Raw genomic sequence first — 20,470 nt, forward strand, 5'->3', positions numbered from 1 at the left:
AGCAAAGTATGTCCACTTGATTAAGTTCTGCCAATGAGATATAATCAGAAGTGCTGGGTGGGACTTATAGGAAGGATCCTGAACAGGAATTGATTTAGTTGAGAGGTCTCTCTCTTTTGCCCTTGCATTTCTTCCTGTTGCTTGGAACTCAGATGGGATGGCTAAAGCTTTAGCAATCACCATGAATCATGAGGAGATCTAAACGATGGAAGCCAATACAAGGAAAGTGGAGCAAAAGATGGAGATATCTGGGTATGTAAATGTAATAACTTCAAAGTTTCACATGGACTTGAATTGCAAGAGATGTACATTCCTATCCTCTTTAAGCCATTGCTACCTCAAGCTAACACAATAGATATAAATAACACCTGCTTAGTGCAAAAACTAAAAAGAATCCAGGATTTACATAAAGTATAAAATTCCCCTACCTTCCACCTGAGAGGTGACACTGTTAACAGCATAATACGTTGAGATATATGTGAGACAAAGAGGTATCATTGAAAAATGGAGGGAAGGTAACATAGTAGGGACTTTTCATATTGTTACACAATTTCATTTTATACACATAACATCAAGTTTTAAATATTTCTCTAAGTTGGTACTTGTAGAATTTCATTCTTCATAATAAATCCTTAAAAGAGAACACGTTGGCTTAAAGAGTTATATGCACTTAAAATTTAAAGATAAAATGGGAGATGGCATTCAAAAATGTCATATATCACTTTTTTATTTTCCCACTAGTGGCGCATTCTCCCAAACCATTTTTTTTAATTTGAAAAGAAAAAAAAATCTTGTACTTTTAACTTTTTTCTTTGAATACTTAATAAGACTGAATTCTTTTTCATGTTTATATGCCATTCATCTTCAGTGAATTTTCCAGCTCTGTTGTCCAATTTATTATCCTTTCTTTATATTTTATAGGAATTCTTTGTCTGTTATGTACTTTTTGGATACTAGCCTTTTCTGGGTTATAGGTACAAATATTTTCTGCCAGTCTGACTCCTAATAAGCATTTAATAAATGTTATTTTTATTGCAGGTAAATTTTACTGTCAAGTTATCAAAATTTAAAAGCACTGATATTCTTACTAGCACTAAAGTAACCTTTGGGAAGCTTGACCACAGCTTTACAAATACTAAGTCTTCCTTTTGGAAATGGGAATTTATTCACAATGTTTTTAGCATTTTTCAAAGAAGTCATATATACATATTTAAACATTTACATTTTTTATGGTAGTTATTCCTAAATACTTTGTAATTTTGGATGCTTCTGTAAACTGATTTGCCTTTTATATATATATATATATACATATATATACTTTTTTTTTTTTTTTTTTTGTGGTACGCGGGCCTCTCACTGTTGTGGCCTCTCCTGTTGTGGAGCACAGGCTCCGGATGCGCAGGCTCAGCGGCCATGGCTCGTGGGCCCAGCCGCTCCGCGGCATGTGGGATCTTCCCGGACTGGGGCATGAACCCGCGTCCCCTGCATCAGCAGGTGGACTCTCAACCACTGCGCCACCAGGGAAGCCCTGCCTTTTATATTTTTCAACTGGTTTCAGCCTATGTAACTGCATGGCTACATAATTCTCAATCATAATAGTTCTAATAGTATTCTAGTTTAGTTTCATGTATTTCTATGCTTGATTGCAAACATATCCTATCATACTTAAATAATGATAATCTGGCCTGGTTTCCCAATATTTATATCTTATTTTGTTTTTCTTATCTTATTGCACTAGCACAAAACAAGACCTTCTTATTTAATACAGCTACTTTGATAAACCAAATGTAATCATATAATTACATATTTTGTATGTAATTACATAAAAGTTGCATCCAAACCTTCTTTCAGGTTCCTAAGTAGGCAGTTTTTCTACCTGAAAAGTAAACTGTCAGATCTCTGAATTTATAGGGCTACATGCTTGAAAACAAAGCAAACTTTTATGTGTCTATGCTATTCTTAAAAAAGTCTTTTACAATTCATTTTTTCACTGGCAGATTCATTTACAAATATCCAATCAAATGTTATCAATATTAAAATACTGATACATCTTGGCATGAATAAACTAGGAGATTTGGAATAAAAGAGTTGTGGGTGCTAAAGTTCAGTAACTAGAGAAATCAATGACTAATAATCAAGCAGAACGTCTGCGTGGACTTCAGACTTGAAATCAAAAAGTTGGTACAAAGGAATTTAATTATTTTCTAACCTTCTTTCACTTTAGGAGCTAACTGGCACGTAACAGTAATTACCTTAGTTTAAAACACCAACCAATTAAAAAGAATACTATGAAGAACTGGTTGTATGGGCCTTTCTTTTTATATTTTAAGTGTTACTAAAAACTCCACCACATTCTCTTTCAATCACAGAGGGAATTACAGCCCCAAATTTGGACTCCTTCATATCACAGCTTATACATTGTTTTCACTTTATAACCAAACCTTACAAATTTTTGAGTACTTCAGAGATTTTTTAAAACTGGAAAATAGCAAAAACTTCTGTGGATGGGCAGCAGTAACCATAAATAGGTTATTTCCTGGCAGTAGTACCAATAAGAATTTACTTAAACTTGTAATGTTACAGAGAAATGAAAACCATTCCTACAGTCCGCTGAATAATAACTTAAATTTCTTTAAAGGTTAATTTATAAAAGGTTAACTGTTTTAAATAGGATGAACTATTGTTTTCTCTTTAATCTCCACAGCATGAAAACATACACTAGAAAGATTAAATATATATATATATATATTTTCCCTACAATCTAGAAGCAATGGGAATTTCCAGCTGGAACACTACATATAAATCAGGGCATGCTCTTCAAAGCCAAACCTAATTCTGCTGGAATTTAGCTTGTATGGGCCCATCAACATTTTTTCAAAGTTCAATTCTCTCAAAAGGCTTGTTGTTAACACTTGGCAAATCTTATACACCGTCTCTTGGTTAATATTTATTTTGTAAGATGTGTTTAATTTAAAAAGTAAAATATTACTTTTTTGGTGTGTGCCAACCAATATCAACTTTAACTGTCTCCAAAAGCTCTAGCCCCCACCATTAATTTTTAGTCCCACATAGTAAACTGCTTGTTTAAACTTTTTTTTTTTTTTTTTTGGCCGAGCCACGATTTGTGGGATCTTAGTACCCTGACCAGGGGTTGAACCTGCACCCTCGGCAGTGCAAGTGCAGAGTCCTAACCACTGGACCGCCAGGGAATTCCCTGCTTGTTTAATCTCTTTATCTTCTTTCTCAATCTTTCTACTTCTACTTAAATTGGAAATGTTAATGGTACCAACATACTTCTGGTCACCTAGGCAGGAGACATTTAACTCATCTTTGATTCCTTCTTCTTTTACTTTATCTATCCAACTGGCACCATGTTTTATTTTATTAGTCTATTGATACCTCCCTTCCCACTGCCACTACAGTAATTCACACACTTAGTACCTTTTGTCTGGGTAATAGCAAGCTCCTCCTAAATATAGAATCTCCATTTCAAATCTCCTCTTACAACACTCTTTCTTCTATAGCCTTGTCAAATTATGTTTCTAAAGTCAGGTTCTGGGTATACCATGCCCCTGATCAAAAATAACTCTATCATGATTCTCCAAACTCTGTTACTTGACTTCAGTAACTTTAAAAATCTTTATTCCCCACTATTCACCCTTTTATGTACACCCTTCTCATGTACTCTAGCCAAACACAGTTTCCTAAAGATGCCCTTGCTTTTCTGTCTCCTAGTCTTGCTCATGATGTTCAGTTGGCCTAGGGTAACATTCCTTTGTACGTCCAAATCTTATTCATGCTTTAAGGTCCAGTTCAAATGTTATTCTCTAAAGACATCATCCTGGGTCTGTACCAGCTGAAAGCAAAAGCCTTTGAACTTCTACAGGACTTCACATGGACTTCTCTATGGCAGTGTTCTCTAACTTCTAACTTGAATGAGTATACAAATCTCTTGGAAATCTTGTTAAAATGTTGATTCTGATTTAGCAGGTCAAACACCTGCATTTCTAACAAGATCCCAAGTGATACTGATGCAGCTGGTCTGTGGACAATCTGAATACTAAGGTGTTATCAAACACACGAATTTTGGTCAAGTACTCTGGTTATGAACTTTTCTTAATGCCCCTGTTTTCCTAAAAATGAAGGAAGGATCCCTGTTTTCCACTGCAAATTGTACAGAAGATATTTGATAAGTATCTGTAAGCATAACACTGTATAGTATGTATATGTTTTACAAATTGCAGGTTTTCAACCCATTAATAGGTTGCAAACTATATGTCGATGTATATAATATGTATGTATATAACTGAAACAGTATGAAATTGAGTCAAATGAGAAAGAAAATAGAATATAACCACTTGTAATAAGGGTAAATATTGCTTCATAAAACTTTTGTTTCAATATATATACACACATACATATACATTTGCAGGTACTGGGTCAAATGTAAAATCTATTCTTTATATGGGTTTTGGTCAAAAAAGTTGAAAAATACATGTTATGAGTTGAATCATGTCCCCCCTAAAAGGATACATTGAAGTCATAACCCTGGTTAGAGATTAGAGTTATGCTGCCACAAGCCAAGGAATGCCTGGGGACCAAGAGAAGCTAGAAAAAAAAAGAAGGATGCTCCCCACTAGAAGCTTCACAGGGGGCATGGCCCTATCAGTACCTTGATTTTGGACTTCTAGCTTCAGAATTGTGAGGGAATAAATTTGTTGTTTTAAGTCACCCATTATATGGTAGTTTGTGATTGCAATGCTAGGAAACTGATACAATACAGAAGATACATTTTAGTCTTGGTCAAGTATTCTCTTAATTTCAGAATTGTAAAAGAACATAAATCTATAAACAAAATGTTATCATGGCCACATATACTTTAGCATACAATAAATATTTTCAGGAGATTGTGAAAAATGTAACTTTTTTACATCCTCATATGAAGTGGTCTCCCTTTGCTACTCTTTACATCATCCTGTTTATTGTCTTCACAGCACTAATTACAATGTATTATGTTGTGTTTATTTGTTTACTTTCTGTTTCCCCTACCAGAAAATAAATTCCATGAGGATAGGTCTTATTTTTTTACCATATCCCCAGCACCTGGCACATAGCAGGTTTTTAATAAATACGTATTAAATGAAAAACAGAGAAGTTCATAAAATAAGTTATATGTTATCAAGTATTAAATGCTGTTGTTGTTCACATCTCCTTGTTCCTCCTTCCCTTCCAAGAAAAAGTCCTCTGAATAATGAAGAGATTTCAATTGTAAAGCTATTTACAACAGGGGTTGGCAAACTATAAGCCACGGGTCAAATCTAGCCAACTCCCTGTTTTAGTAAATAATGTTTTACTAGGACATAGCCTCACTCATCCCTCCCTTTATGTATTGTCTGTGGCTACTTTTACACTATAACAGCAGGGTTGAGTAGCTGCAACAGACTGGATGGCTTATAAAGCCTAAAATATTTACTATCTGGTCTACAAAATAGGCCACTCTACTCTTAACTATTTATATTTATACAATGCCTGATATCTAATCATATATATTCCAAAGATTATAAGAAATAAATGTTGAAAGTAAGTTTTTACCTTATTGTAATTTTTGGCTAATTCCAACATCTCTTTTACCACTGATTCATTGTGTTTACAGTGTTCACTGTAGTCCTGAAGTGTCAAACCTTCCATCCAACTCTTCTTATGCAAATTTAACAACATCTAAAAAATATAAAGAAAAATTAATTATTTTCCTGTATTGAGAAAATTTCCTTTATTTGTCTTGAGAAACAACTTTACAAACAACTTTTGGAATTAATGAATTTAAGTTTAATTTTATTAATTTAAATAAACTCTAATAAGTATCCTTCTAAATTTATATTAATAAAATCTAAGGAATACTCCAACTCATGGCCTTTGCATTTGCTGTCCCTTTGCCTCAAAGGCTATTTTTCTTATCTTTCTATGGCTTACACTTCTCACTTCCTTAGATATAGCTGCCATTCCTCACCACTATATAATAAAGCCACCCCATACTATCTAAACATCTTTCTTTCCTTAACTTGCTTTATTATTTTTATAACACTATAAACAGCTGAAATTTTTGTTTTCTTGTTTAGTGCATTTCTCTCCCATTAAAGAGAAATCAAGGCAAGGACTCTGCTCTGTTTATTTCAAGATTACCAAGGTCTAGATTCTAGAATCTAGATCTAATCATAGCAAATACTAAATAAGCATATGTTGAATGAATGAAACTACTATGTTACACACAGGATTTCTAATAGTTCATATAGCCCTGCTCTCAAATGCCGAGATAAGGAGGTAAATGCCTCCATTTACTGAATGACTGTGTCAATCTTTCTGAGTCCCTGTTTACATATCTATGAACTGAAGGCTTGTATTAGATAATCTTTAAATTTTCTTCAAATTCTAATACTCCATCTATAATTTAAAATTTTTGAACTTCTTTATACCAGAATGAAAAGTCGTAAAACTGGGAAGGAAATCACAGATCCATCCACTTTGCAATCACATCAGCAAACTGGGATCAGACCCTATTAGTAGTGATCATGGAACTAAACACTTTAGTTCATTATTTCTCAAACTGGACTCCTAATTCTGAATACATATTCTTCGAAGTTCGTAAGTTTTCAAGTTCAGAGTCTTAAGACAGTTTTTCTTAAAAGTCCTACTCTATAATGTCCTTCAGTTGAGGATAATCATTGAATAAGAAGAGTTTTCTAAACGACTGATAAAATTATGCAATGTGAAAAAAAAAACGGTACCTACAGAATGACTATTGTTCTTTTGCTATGAGAACCAGTATACTTTAAGTGAGATCCACAAGCTATGAGGATCTAAAGACATAGTCGGAAGTGTATGAGTTTAGTTTAGAACAATTATTTGTTTAGAGGTTTGCAGCTAAAAGTGGTACAAAGTTTTCCTTATGCTGGAGAATAAGCTGCATGTCAAAATCACCTATGAGAATTTTCAAGACACAAAAGATCCATATTCCTCCATGCCCCTCCTAGGGCCCATGGAAGCAAGAGTAGTTTGGAAAAAAACTGGAAAACTCCTGCACATGTAACCCGAATTTCTTGGAATGCTTCCCATCTTCGCCAGTGACAGTGTTTTAGAAAATACATCCTCAGGAAATTTTGCTGCAACTACCTATGCTATAAAGCTACCTATAATTAAGTGTTGAGAATTGGATTTTTCTACACTTCAGAAGCAAACAAAGAAAGTTCCCACAGAGCAGAAGAATAATTCTACCATGCCTGGACAAAGACTGGATTGGGCCCCTCAGGTAACACTTGGAGTTAAGTATACAGGTTGGTGAGATAAGAGTAAAGGCAGGGCTTTGAGTATCAAGAAAGCACCTGAACTGAGCTATACTAGGAACATAAACAAAATATTAATTAATTTATGTAAGTATTTATATGTGTGTTTTTTATACCAAGGATGGTGGCTAAGTTCATGGGGTACCATAAAGGAAAAAAAGAAAAAGAAAATTTGATGTAATTAGATGGATATTTCCAAATAGTTGGGTGTCAGACTGATAAAATGTTTATATATCTGAATGAATTTTTCAGTTTATGTCTGAGTGGTATCCTTTTATCCCACAGCCTGTACCTATTCTACATAAAATTAAAATAAGTGTTGAAAATGTACTTCAAGCTATCAACTAAATCTACCACAGGTGATATGAACTTTGGGACAAAAGCAAGCAGAAGGAAGAACTATGGCTCTGTGTCTCCCCTCAGGTCAAGGAAGAACTGGTCCCCTGCAGCCCCTCACTCAAAGTCATGCTCAAGCACCTAGGACCTTTGAGTGAGTTTACTGGTGGCTTTGAACTTTTAAAACAATTGTTTATCAAACTTCAGAAAATCTTATACAGCATATTCTGCCCACAATATATAAATAAGACTGAAAATGGAGATGATCTGGTTGAAAGAGGGAGTAGTATGGAGAGCCCTCTAACTCCACTCCCATACACCATCACTAGAATCCCTTCTAGGGTGACTTTGTGGGGAACACTTTCAACTAGTAAGAAAGGTCTTGTTTACTACTGATTACTTATGCTTGGACTTCAGCATGCATGTAGAAATCAAAACTTAGGGGCTGTCAATAGTACTCATGTTCTTTCAAATTTTTTAAGTCTTTCTCAGAGAGAAATACAAGAAATACAAGAAATACAAGAAGCTTATTTGGAGGATGACTAATTGTAATAATAAAGAAAAAAAGCAGTTCAGATTGTAATTTCAAAAAGCAGTAGGCAGACTTAAATATTTCCAATTAGTTGAGAGAAAAACTGTTCTTGAGATAATCCTAAAATAGTAGAAACTAAAGAATGCTAATCTACCAAGACGCTAGGTAATTTTTAAAGTCATCAAATTTGATTACTATAAAAAGGTATAAAAATTTAGATCTAAATATCTGAAAACCCTTAAAATGCATTTCCCTTTTGACTCACCTTTAGTTTATCCTAAGTAACCATGGTACTTTTTTTAAAAAGCACTACACAATTACAATCTAATTTATTCCTTTCAAATCTGGAAAGCTATTTATTTAGCAATTTAGTAACAAAAGGCCATTTTATTGGAGAAGATAAATTAATCAGAAAAATCGCAGAACTAGAAGAAAGATTTTTATAATTTATCATAAAACCAAACTGGAATGTTTGTTTCCTACCTCCTCTCCTGTTTTAGCGCCTACCAATAAGGTAAAATGTCTCTCAATTTGTCCAATAAAATATTCCTTTATTTTATGCTACAGTTCATCAGGAATGAAAAAATATTTTAATGCATCAATGAAAGAGGTCAACAATTTAAATTCAAATATACCAGGTAATAGTTTAAATTGTTTGAAATAGATTTTTTTCCACCTCTAAGATAAAAATTTAAGCTTACCTTCTGTTCCAGTTCATTTTTCCGATAGTTAATAGTAATGGAGTAATAATGTCTGTTTAGTCCATGAATTAACGCCTATATAGATAAATGATTAGAAGGACAAATTAGTATTTTTCATCTAATAAAATACAACTCTTTGAAACTGTTGACATATCCTGTAGACAATACCTTTACCATCTTCTAAAAATAGCTTTTTATCCTAAGTAAATATTAAACTATTTTTTTCTCAGCTACGAGTTTAGAAGTGAGGTTTAGAGGTACAGGGCACACATTCTTTAAAACATGACATAGAGCCGCACAAATTCAACAGTTTTAGTAGCCTTGCTCAGAGTCAGAGATATGATTTGACCTCATCATAATCTAACCTATAAACTAATTATTCATAATTTATAAATAATACATAATTTATTAAGTCTGATTTTATGATTATCTACATAGGAGGCTCTTTCTTATTTCAAAAGAAAAGCCTAAAAAGACATAATAATATAATTATTCCTTCACCCACAACATTAATCTGGAGTTTCCGTTTTTCTTAATTCAGTTCTAACATATTAAAAATAACTGTGTCTGGGCTTCCCCAGTGGCGCAGTGGTTGAGGGCCCGCCTGCCGATGCAGGGGACACGGGTTTGTGCCCTGGTCTGGGAGGATCCCACATGCCGCAGAGTGGCTGGGCCCGTGGGCCGTGGCCGCTGAGCCTGCGCATCCGGAGCCTGTGCTCCGCAACGGGAGAGGCCACAACAGTGAGAGGTCTGCATACCGCAAAAAAAAAATAAAATAAAAAAATAACTGTGTCTGCATATGTCTCCAAATTAACGAAATGGAGTTTGTTTTTTAGTGGGTCCAGTCTCAGGCAACCTCACTAAGCAGAAATTTTTCCACTGTACTTGATCACCAAGACAAACAGTCAAATCATCATAAAAACTGAAGCTAATGGCATGGCTTTATTAAGGAACAATAATCCTGCATGTGCTGTAATCCATTCACAGCTGCACAAATGTCTAACTCTAGCTACATAGGTTCAAATGAGGTCCAGAACAGTTTCTGTGGACCCCTCTGTCAGCCTTCTAAGACATTAAAGTACAGAAATACACCCTGGACATATCTTCAAGTACAAAAACAAAAAGGGCTTTGGGGCTAACTCTCAGGAATCTAAAGATAAAGCTAACTAAAACAACCACCACACTAATAACTGGATTTTTACAATGTAGTCTTAAGGTGTTGAGGTAGAAGAAGGGGTGGAAAGGAAACATTTGATGAGCACCTGCACCTGCTTTACACAATAAGTCTTCTAATCTTCACAACAACCCAGTAAGGTAGGTTGGTTCCATTTGTATTTTGACAGATGAGGAAATAAGACACAAATCTCAATTTGTCCTAGTTTATACCTAATAAAATGCAAAGCTGAGATTTGAACCCAAGTTTTTCTGACTCCAAAGCCCATGTTTTTTTCTATCATACTATGCTACAATGTATCTTAGGAAATTCTTAAATTAAGTCTTTGTACGTCAGGGATCAGAATGAAAACAAAGCATAGTCTTATTTTTAAACTTTGCTAGCAAAAATCGCTCCACCAAATACTAACCCATTTTAGGTATATACTATAACAATCCATTCTTTTTTGTTTTGTTTTGTTTTTGTTTTTTTTGTGTGTGTGGTACACGGGCCTCTCACTGCTGTTGCCTCTCCTGTTGCGGAGCACAGGCCCCACGGCCATGGCTCACGGGCCTAGCTGCTCCGCGGCATGTGGGATCTTCCCGGATTGGGGCACGAACCCGTGTCCCCTGCATCGGCAGGCAGACTCTCAACCACTGCGCCACCAGGGAAGCCCAAAAATCCATTCTTATATTCCTAACATCTGCTATAATAAAATGGTTGCTATATGAAATTAAAGTACTAGGAGTATCTATTAAATCCTTATTCATTTCAATAATAATCAGGAATAGTGAATTAAATTTCAGTGCCTAGATATGCTGTACTGTGTGAATCAAAAAGTGGAGCTAATCAGTGCCTCCCTTAATCTGTACTCACCTTTATGCAAATTAGGAAGTGCATCCTCTGGGTGGAAGAATTAGAAAAAGGTGCCCAGTGCTCCAAGCAAACTCAGCCTGGCTGGAGAGCAAAGTTTAGGCTAGATTTCAGGTGCCAACTGCCCTCTCATCCAATCACCTTTATGCAGTGCTTCAACTATATAATTCTACATAGTGGCCATAAAGCTAATAACAGGTATGGCCAAGAGATACAGAAGTCAGACAAATGGGCACACAGATAGGTCCACATTTTGGAGATTAACTGTACTGCTGAAATATACAGTTTGGAACTTGAAGGCACTACCTACTTGATTTTCAATTACATTATTTAGATGAAAGTAGTACAACTAACAGGCAGCATGAAAGATTAGCAGGGACAATAATAAAACAAATATAAATTTAAATCAAATGATATCCTCAAGCCATTTCCCAATTTCACTTACTCACTTGCTGTGTGCCCCCAAGTACATTCATCCCAAATCATAGGTAAACTGGCCATGTACAGTCCTCCTTCCATATAAACCCAAAGGCACAGGCTCTTTTATTTAGCTCAGTGAAAAACAAATTACCTCAAATTCCCCATTCTAGTTGACATTGAATTACAAGTTGTGACAGCATACACCAAATATAAGATTAGCTTTACCAAGGGGGAGACTAGCCTTTTGACAGGGTCAAATTGCAAATTAAACATAACATACTAGCAAATGCCATAGTATGTCAGGCAGACAAAGAAGTTACATAATCAGGAAATTTCTCAAAACATCAATACTTAACTTTTAAATTTACACCTAACAAACATATGGTGAATTTAGGAAAATTCAGGCAATTCTTCATTAAAACAGGATATTGTCCTGAAGCTCATTCATTAATTGTTTGAAATCTGCAACAGTTTCTCATAGAAAGCATGGTTCTATTCTATAGTGTTTATATTGTGGGCTAAATAATATTTCAGTGACTGACCTGGGAAGCTAGCCACATTTTAGAGCACTGTTTCTGGGACAATACTTTTTGGAATTACTAACAGGACTTAGCTTATTTGCTTCTTGGATATCCTGACCCTTGTTTTCTTTGCTCAAAGGCTGCCAACCTTTCAAAGTAGGAAGTTCTTCCTAGGTTGGTACTATCAGTCTAAGATGCTATTTATTCTAGACAAAGAGTGGTTTGGAGGAGGAACTAGACAAAGCAGAGTTTTGAGATCCCACTGATTAACTTCCAGGTTATTTCTATGTTTCTTTAAGCTAATCTTTAGAGTAGAGCTTTATAATTTTGTTGGTATGACAAATTCAAAGAAAAGCACACAAATAATCATTACGGTGAAATAATACTTCACTGGCATTGTCCAGCCTACTGAGAAGAGGTTAGAAGTTACAACTCCATTTGCTCACTGCTGTGGAAAAGCAGGCATATTATAAAATACACAGCTTATGAACTATGTAATAACCTATTTATAGGTTCTTGATAGGTTAAAAAAGTTTCATGCTCTTAAAAAAGGCATATTTACTTAGATCTAAAGATATATGTTTGCCTTAAATTATTTTACATTGATAAACTGAAAATGTGGTACTAAATATAATCCAGTAAATCATACTTTAAAATGAATCTTTCTTTATATAAATATAATAGCTCTGGAAAGAAACAAAACATGTGCTTTGTTCCCTTTAGGGTGGAGAACTGGGTCACAAATGGCAAAAGAAGAAAAGAATTTTTGCTAAATACCTTTTCATACCTTTTGAATTTTGAGCTGTATATATACATTATCTATGCCAAAATTAATGAATTAATGAAACTTCCAAATATAGTATAAAAGAATGAGGAACTCTGGTTATGTACTAGTTCCTACAGTAACTCAGTGGATAAGCTAGGCAAATCACAAACTTGCTGGGCCTCAGTTTCCTCACCTACAAAATCATCACAATGGTTCCTTCTAGTACAACTATTTTATAACTGTTTAACAACTACCGAAAACAATGTTTTTCAAATAGTTTAACTGTGTTAGACAATGCAGTTGTACTCAGGGCTACACTTAGAGGTTCATAACCCTAGTATAATGCATCTATGCATCAACAGCTACTAAATTTCCATTCAGTTGACAACCAGTCTTCATATACACTGTGGCCCTTAAGCATCTGAAATGTTGTTGAACAATTTTTAGTGGAATAGTTTTACATTTTTAGTTACTAAAATAAATGCTTGCTAACTCTCAATTCTATACATTTGACAATAATGGTCAAATGTTCCAAGAACAAAATAATACAAAGTCACATATATTAATAGAAAAGTCTACAGTACAGGCATTATACTCTTCCCTCTCTATCAGGATTATTAATGACTTCTCATTTAAAACATGAAAGTTCACATAAACTTTGTCTATTAGATTGTCTTGTGGCAGATACTTCAACATTGTTATTAGTGCTTTAAAAATAACATTTTCTAAAAGCAATATATGTTTCATTGTAGAAAGTTTAAGAAATATAGAGAAGGAAAAACAAGAAAAAAAATTCAATAACCCTACAACCTAAAGGTAATCAATACTAATATCATATTGTAAATATATAGGCACAGTTTATAAAATATATATTTTCAAAAAGGAGAACTTGCATATGTGATTTTATAATCTTTTTCTTAACATATTTTGAACTTTCTTCAATATATTAAATAGTAGTCTACAGTATAACCCTAATATTTCCCCTCCTACTTTAAGTATGATAGTAAAAAAAAATCAGTGTTAGAAAAGCATTAGTAACCACCCACATGAGTGCTGATGGTACCTGTTAGGTTCCTATTCCTACCAGTAATAAGCTGGTTTAGGAATAAGATCCCTCTAAATACAAACTACCTTTCCTTCAAAATAAAAGGCACGGCCTTTCTGAAAGGCTTCTGATCCCTGAGGTAAAGATTCTGCTAACACATCTTAAAACTCTATTATGAATATCACCATTCACTTCAAGTTCTTCTGGGATGCTTTCTTTCTAGCTTGTCTTAGAAAACTAAGAAATTGTTTTAAGGTGTGCCTTTGTTCCGTCACTTTTTGGCTTGATCCCATTTGAGTGTTTCAGTATTGGAATTGTCTCAAAACTGTAAAGCACCCAGATAGATGTTTTCCTGATGGACGCTATAAAAACTTTGAAATAAATATATATACATTTTAATTGGAAGCCAAAACAAACTAAAATGAAATGGAAAACAATGACGCTGTAGCTGTTATATACACAGGTCCTTTTAACTTTGGTTTGGAACCTGCTTCATAAGGTTCACCTTAAATTACAGACTATAAGGTAAAAATACAAACTGGACTGATGTAGAAAGAAACAGATTTTAATTATTTAATTAACTCAAATTTTAAGGTTAAAAACCAGTGTTTAAATTTAAAAGATGAAATCTGCAACAGGTGGCTGTTGACTTGCAATTAGTAAAAACTTCTGGCAGAAACACACCATGCAGTAATCACAATGATCTTAGACTGTGAGATGCTACTTAACAAAAAAAATAATATTTGCAAAAAAATAATGAAGCAGTATGATGCTATGGGGGTTATAAGAAAGGTCATTATCACAGGCTAAACAGGTCCAATAATATATTCTCTTGGAACATGCAAGCATGGGCTTGTCTGTACCCAATCAAAAACACTAGTAGCTTATTTCATCATACTCACTATACTTTGCAGTTTTCCCTGGCTTCTAAGTAATTTTTTCAAAAGGAACACACCTCAATCCTTTGAAAGAACTTTTTCACTTTGATGAAGATTTCAGATGAGTGACTGCTGAAAAAGTAAGCATCTAAAAGTATAAAGTTATCAAAGTATAACCAAGCTTAGTTTAACTGTCAAAGCCACAACTCCCCAGAGACAATCATATGACAGAGCAAGGTTTCAGAAGGGGAGCAGCAATAGCTACTATAATGTCTCTGTCCTATGTGTTCTATTTAACCAAACACGGTATTTCTGTCCTTTTAATTAATCTTCAGAGAAGCAATTAACTATATAGACACAGGTTGTGGTGCATTTAAAAACACATTTAAAATAATTTTTGCAGACAATAAAGATCTGTGTAAAAACAATGAAGCATGTGGATGATACAAAGAAAACATTAATCACTCAGGAGGATATTAAGTGTCTGAATAACTGTAATAATGGTGGTTGACATCACTAGAAAGAACAAGATATAAACTCTAATCAAAAGAAATATGTAGTTGTGTTTTATATGATTTGTTTTAAAAGTAGGGATTAAGGCAAAAAAAGAAAAAAGAAAAAGGTAAAAATATTTAAGTACTATTTAGGAACTGCTTCTGGGGACCTCTTAAAGTATACAATAATTTACCATTATTTACTACTATAAGAAATGTCTACTAACCAAACCAATAATGATACCATGATACCTAACGCACTCCACCTAAAACCCCTATCAGTCCTTTACTACAGTGTTAACCGTGCAAAGCTGTAAGGTACTCTCAAGATTAAGGCTCTACTATGCCCCCCAAAAGGGTGTCCTCAAACTATGTTAGGAAAGTTTAAAGACTTCACTGAAAGCAAACTCATATGTGAGCAAATCTAACTTTTGCAACACTATTTCCATAATCTCCTTTTCAAGCACAAGAAAAATTAATTGCAAAACAAATTAAAATGCTAAGTACTGGATCTTAAAATGGTCATTTATAACAGGCTTTTAAAATGTAAAACAGTTTTAACACATATCAAATACAGGTATTACCTGGATAGATGGCTTGTTTAGGTGACCCAGATTTGAGGTTGTTTGTCTTGGTTCATGTCCTAAGACCATCATATTAGCATTGATCAATCTGAAGGCATCAATAACAACCTGTAAAAACAAGGTGTCAGGTCATCTCTTTTTTAAAAAGCAAGTGATGGTGCCAAGCAACACTGGACAAGGCATGATCAACTTGCATCTGTTTCTGGCCTATTTCCAGAAAATCATTTAATTATAATATTAATAAAAAAGAACCTCCTGCTGACTGCACCATCAGCACACCACCCTCTATCTTGTAATGTAAGGTGACACCAATTATTGCAATTTTCATGAAGCAGTAAAGGAAAATATTAACTTTGCATCTTTATTATTGAAATACGTCATTACTAAACTTACACCAAACAGCCTTCATTGGTGCGCATATGTCTGTCACCTAAATTTTACCTAATCAAAATGAATGACAAAGAGAAACTAAAACTGAAAGTGAGCACAAGCTAAGGGACCACATCTAAAGCCCAGCCCTGTCACATCAATTATACTACCACAGTACTTGAAATGACAACAAAATTACAACCAGCAAGGCACTTGCTCCACGTATTCTCTTCTAGTCAGATACCTTTTACTTCTTGTGACTATAAAAGACTTTGTACCTTGTCTGATGGCCTTAAATGTCCAAGCCACTGTCAAGAATATGAGGCACAATACAAGAAAACCAAGGTCATCCGTGCTTTAAGCCAGGAACATGGTATAGAATGATACAGCCCTAAGTTCATAGTAAAGAAATAACAATAGGTATCCTCTTTTTCCTAGGTGTACTCAATATTTCTGTAGAGAAACACTTCAAATTCTTACATGATACAAATCATCTTTTAGCTCATATATTAAGAGATTGAACAAGAATCACATACTATCCGAATGCTTTTCTCTGTTCATTATCATGGATTTGAAAGAACTTGTTAAAGCTTTTAAATGTTGTTAAGTTTTATGTAAAGAACTAGGGATCTTAAGACAGATGCCTCTTCCAGGGAATGTAAATCAATTACCTAGAGAATAAACTCAATACATTCTTCACATAAAAATATCTTAAAGCAGGGTAATACAGTTATTTCTAGATTTGCCTTTAAAAGTGCTAAACAACTGAGATTTATCAATGTTTTAAAATCTACTGTCTACTAGACTTTCTCATTTGTATAATTATAGTTTGAGGATACTAAGGGATTAAAAAAAATTTATTTCCAGAATAAACCAACTGGAATCTAATCAAGTCTGAAAAATCTGTAGTAAGTATTACTAAATGCTATATGCTAAAGAATAAGATTTAAAGAAAGAAAGAAAGGAAAAATCACCCTTTCTAAAAAGCTGCCATGAAGGGTCAACGGTACTAATGAATACAAACTTACACCAAAGCACTATGACAAGTGACTCAATCTAAGGCCTCCATCTACTCCGGTAATTCCCCCCCCCGCCACCCCAAAACTTTGAATTTTGCTTTTATTTCTAACCGTTTGAATTTCCCCAAAGATTCCTCTTGCCTTAAAATAAAACCAAGTATCCCCAGAACATGCATGATTTAATAGTTTGTGAAAACTTTTTTCTTTTTATACAGTAACTGTAATCCAGACTTAACTTTCACAATTATGTATAAATAAATATGGCCTAGGTTTATATCTCTTGCTTATACTTAAACTTTTTTCTAATCATTTTCATAAAGTAATAAGTACTACTATCAAACATGCTTTAATCAGATATTATCATAAATAATTTCAAACAACTGTTTAAAAACATATAGAAGTAAAATTTTCTACTAAAAAGCACATAAAAATAAGATAAAATGTAGGCTAAAGAAGAGAAAAGAGACCATTTTGATAGACAGATGTACAACTTAAATAAATACAAAATTAAGAATTGCTTCCCTAACCAATAGCAGTAAATATTTAAGAGCAAAGCATCATTTTGGTCCAGTTGTTTTTAGAATACTTGGATTCCATTTAAAGATTTCTGTATCATTTGTAGAAAAAGAACACTTCTACAAAACTATGAAAATTCCACAATATATCACAAAATATCTTTTTTATACTGAATGCTTCCAAACTAGAACAGGAGACCAGCTATTTTACACACAAAAAAAATCTCTGTAATATTTCTCTGGAATATTATAAACAGGTGTGAAACTTCATAAAAGGGAAATAAAAATACCAGCTAAAGAGATATCATGATCAATTAAAAACAGTCTGAAATTTAGAAATTTTAATTCTATTTAAAATTAAGAGAAAAATTCAAGAATTTAATATACTGTTCAACTAGTAAATGATGGCCTAAATGAAATGGAATGTTTAGAATGACGATTTCTGAGTAGCAATATGAAAGCCAATAGAAAATGAACACTTTACACCAAGATTAAAGGAATTTGCTGCCATCACTATAGCAACTGTCTTAAGGAAACTAACATGTTCAACAACCTGCAGACCAAAATTAGATTTAGTACACAATAAAAATATAAATATGGCAATATAGTCTACATTTTAATTTCTGTACAATTTTATAATTGCTTTTTGTGCTGTGAGAATAAGTGGGTTTCTCCTTTAGAGCAACCTATCAAAATAGACTCTTTAATGTCCAGTGCACTAATGAGCAATGGGTGAAGAAGGTGTTAATTATGCCATAGTAAGATTCAAGAAAAAGCCTTGGTGAGCACTTGGAGGTGTGTATAGGCTGAAGGCGTTTCTCCATGTTTATGTATTTACAGCATGATGCAACAGAATGACAGCAAAGTGGTCACTCCATGGATGAGAACAGAAATCTTAGATACAATAGACTGAACAAAGAACCCCCAAGGATTAATTAAGTTATGGGAGGGGGGCAGGGGAAAAATTCATTTTTGGGGGCTATATGAATTTTCTAAATGGTTTGTTTTAAAGTATATATACATTAAACCAGTTCAGCTTATGTCTTATAAGGTTATAAATCCAAAAAGTAATTTAGCCAAAAAACTTTGCACAAAACCTCCCCCTTAATATGTACTAACAAAAACTTCCAAGCTAAAGTATGACAAACATTTTCAGGAATATGAAGCTAGACTTTTATAATTCCTTTCCATGCTGCAGTCCTACGCACCACATTGAATCTCCATTCACTGGCCTGACCATTTAATTTTTTCTGGTACAAGTGCCTTGAGACTTTTCAGAGGTCACTGCAACAGTAGACAGCTTATAACAAAACCATTAGCAGTTTGGCTAGCTTAGGGAAACCTCTTACTTTCCTTTTTTGTTTATTATCACTGCATGAATCTGCAGCATATGATAGTTTATAATTTCTCAGGCTTGTTAAATTCATGTTAAAGGTCTGTTTTCTTGTTGAATAAATTTTGTTCATATAATGCTGCCTATTTCATACACTCAGTCTTTAATAGCACCTTTGGTCTATGCGCAACTCACAGATCAAAACAGAGGACTAAAATAGGGGTTGATGATGCTATTTACATGTGTGATTCCTGCTGTCTTCTTGTTAGTAGCTTTAATATAATAGAAGACCTTGTCTGTTTTGTAATTAACACATCTTTACTGGAGAGATATTTGGAAGTGATTGCTGTGAATATACTGGTTAGTAAAATAAACACAATCACACACCACTTTCTGTTATCAGACAAATTTGTGAATTGTACACATTATACCCCAGATCAACAAACTGTGATATAACAGCCAAGTAGAAGACACATATTTATATAACCCTTTATTTTTCTGAAAATATGTATTCACTCTGACCTTGCAAATATAATTAGCTTGTGGGATGTGCAGATTTCAGTACCATGGTTGCTTTACTAATTGCAATTCTTGGAAATAGATACTAAATATTTGGAAGCTGCCAATACAAAATAAAAACTGCATCTTTTTTGTACATCTGTCTTAGCTTATAAAAGCAAAATAGTTTTAAAAACAATACTGTGTTCCACATTTATTCCAAGCACACCCAAGGGTCAAAGACCTATCATTTCATTTTAACAACGAATCTGGTTTAGGACACAAAACTGTAATTATTTTCAAATTCAGTTTAATCCATAATTTTTTGGCTGCTTTCATGAGTATGGTACAGTTTATCCAATATGCTATTTATTTTTAAATTCATGTTTTCATATCAACTGCTAGGTCACTGAAGGACTAGACTAAATTTCTAAAGCACCAATGTATGGTTCCCAATTTTTACATTCAAAGGAGACTAATTTTTAAGTAAAGCTTGTAAAATTAATTTAATTCAAAGCTGTTTGAAAGAAAAATGCACAAGCACTTCTGGCAGTAGATACTGTACTTCACAATTTATCTCCCTCCCCACCCCCCTCTCCTTTTTTGTTTAACAGTAGCTGCCTTTGGCATTCCCAGCTGCCCTTATATTGAAGTCAATGACTATGGGAAGTGTTTATATATAAAATGAGCTGGAAGAAAAAAAGCTTGAAAAAAAAAATTCAGACCTCAAAATCAATGTCAAACATCAAGAAAAGAAAAGAGTTACAATTCAGTGACCAGTTAGGTTACATATTTAAACACATATAAACCCACCACCATAAATAAGTCTCTAAATGACTATAAAAATGCTAGGTGTGGAAATCAAATACCCTTTATCACCCAGAAATGACCTGTTATCAACTGCTTAGGTTGTTTCTAGATTCTTTAAAAATTAAGGGTGCATGTGACCTGGGAAGTACTGCTGGGGTTTGTGACCAGTTCGTTACTTCTGCTGCCGTGCACTGCCAGGCATCTATAAGAGAAAAACATCTTATGTCTCTTGTAAGCCCACGGCATAAAAAATTCAAAGAAATCTTACTTTTTATGCCATTTCCAA

General features: G+C 33.9%; 1 protein-coding gene across 1 annotated transcript in view; it reads right to left on the bottom strand.

Moving 5' to 3' along the window:
• Positions 1 to 20,470, bottom strand: part of PSMD14 (proteasome 26S subunit, non-ATPase 14) — a 95,030-nt gene that overhangs the window by 7,086 nt on the left and 67,474 nt on the right. The window contains exons 8-10 of the mRNA XM_067741743.1: positions 15,641 to 15,748; positions 8,907 to 8,981; positions 5,593 to 5,718 (exon numbers count right to left, since the gene is read on the bottom strand). Of these exons, the coding sequence (XP_067597844.1) occupies positions 5,593 to 5,718; positions 8,907 to 8,981; positions 15,641 to 15,748 (309 nt within the window). The remainder of the gene's footprint in view (positions 1 to 5,592; positions 5,719 to 8,906; positions 8,982 to 15,640; positions 15,749 to 20,470) is intronic.

Source organism: Pseudorca crassidens, chromosome 6 (assembly GCF_039906515.1).
Source record: "Pseudorca crassidens isolate mPseCra1 chromosome 6, mPseCra1.hap1, whole genome shotgun sequence".
Lineage (NCBI taxonomy): Eukaryota > Metazoa > Chordata > Mammalia > Artiodactyla > Delphinidae > Pseudorca > Pseudorca crassidens.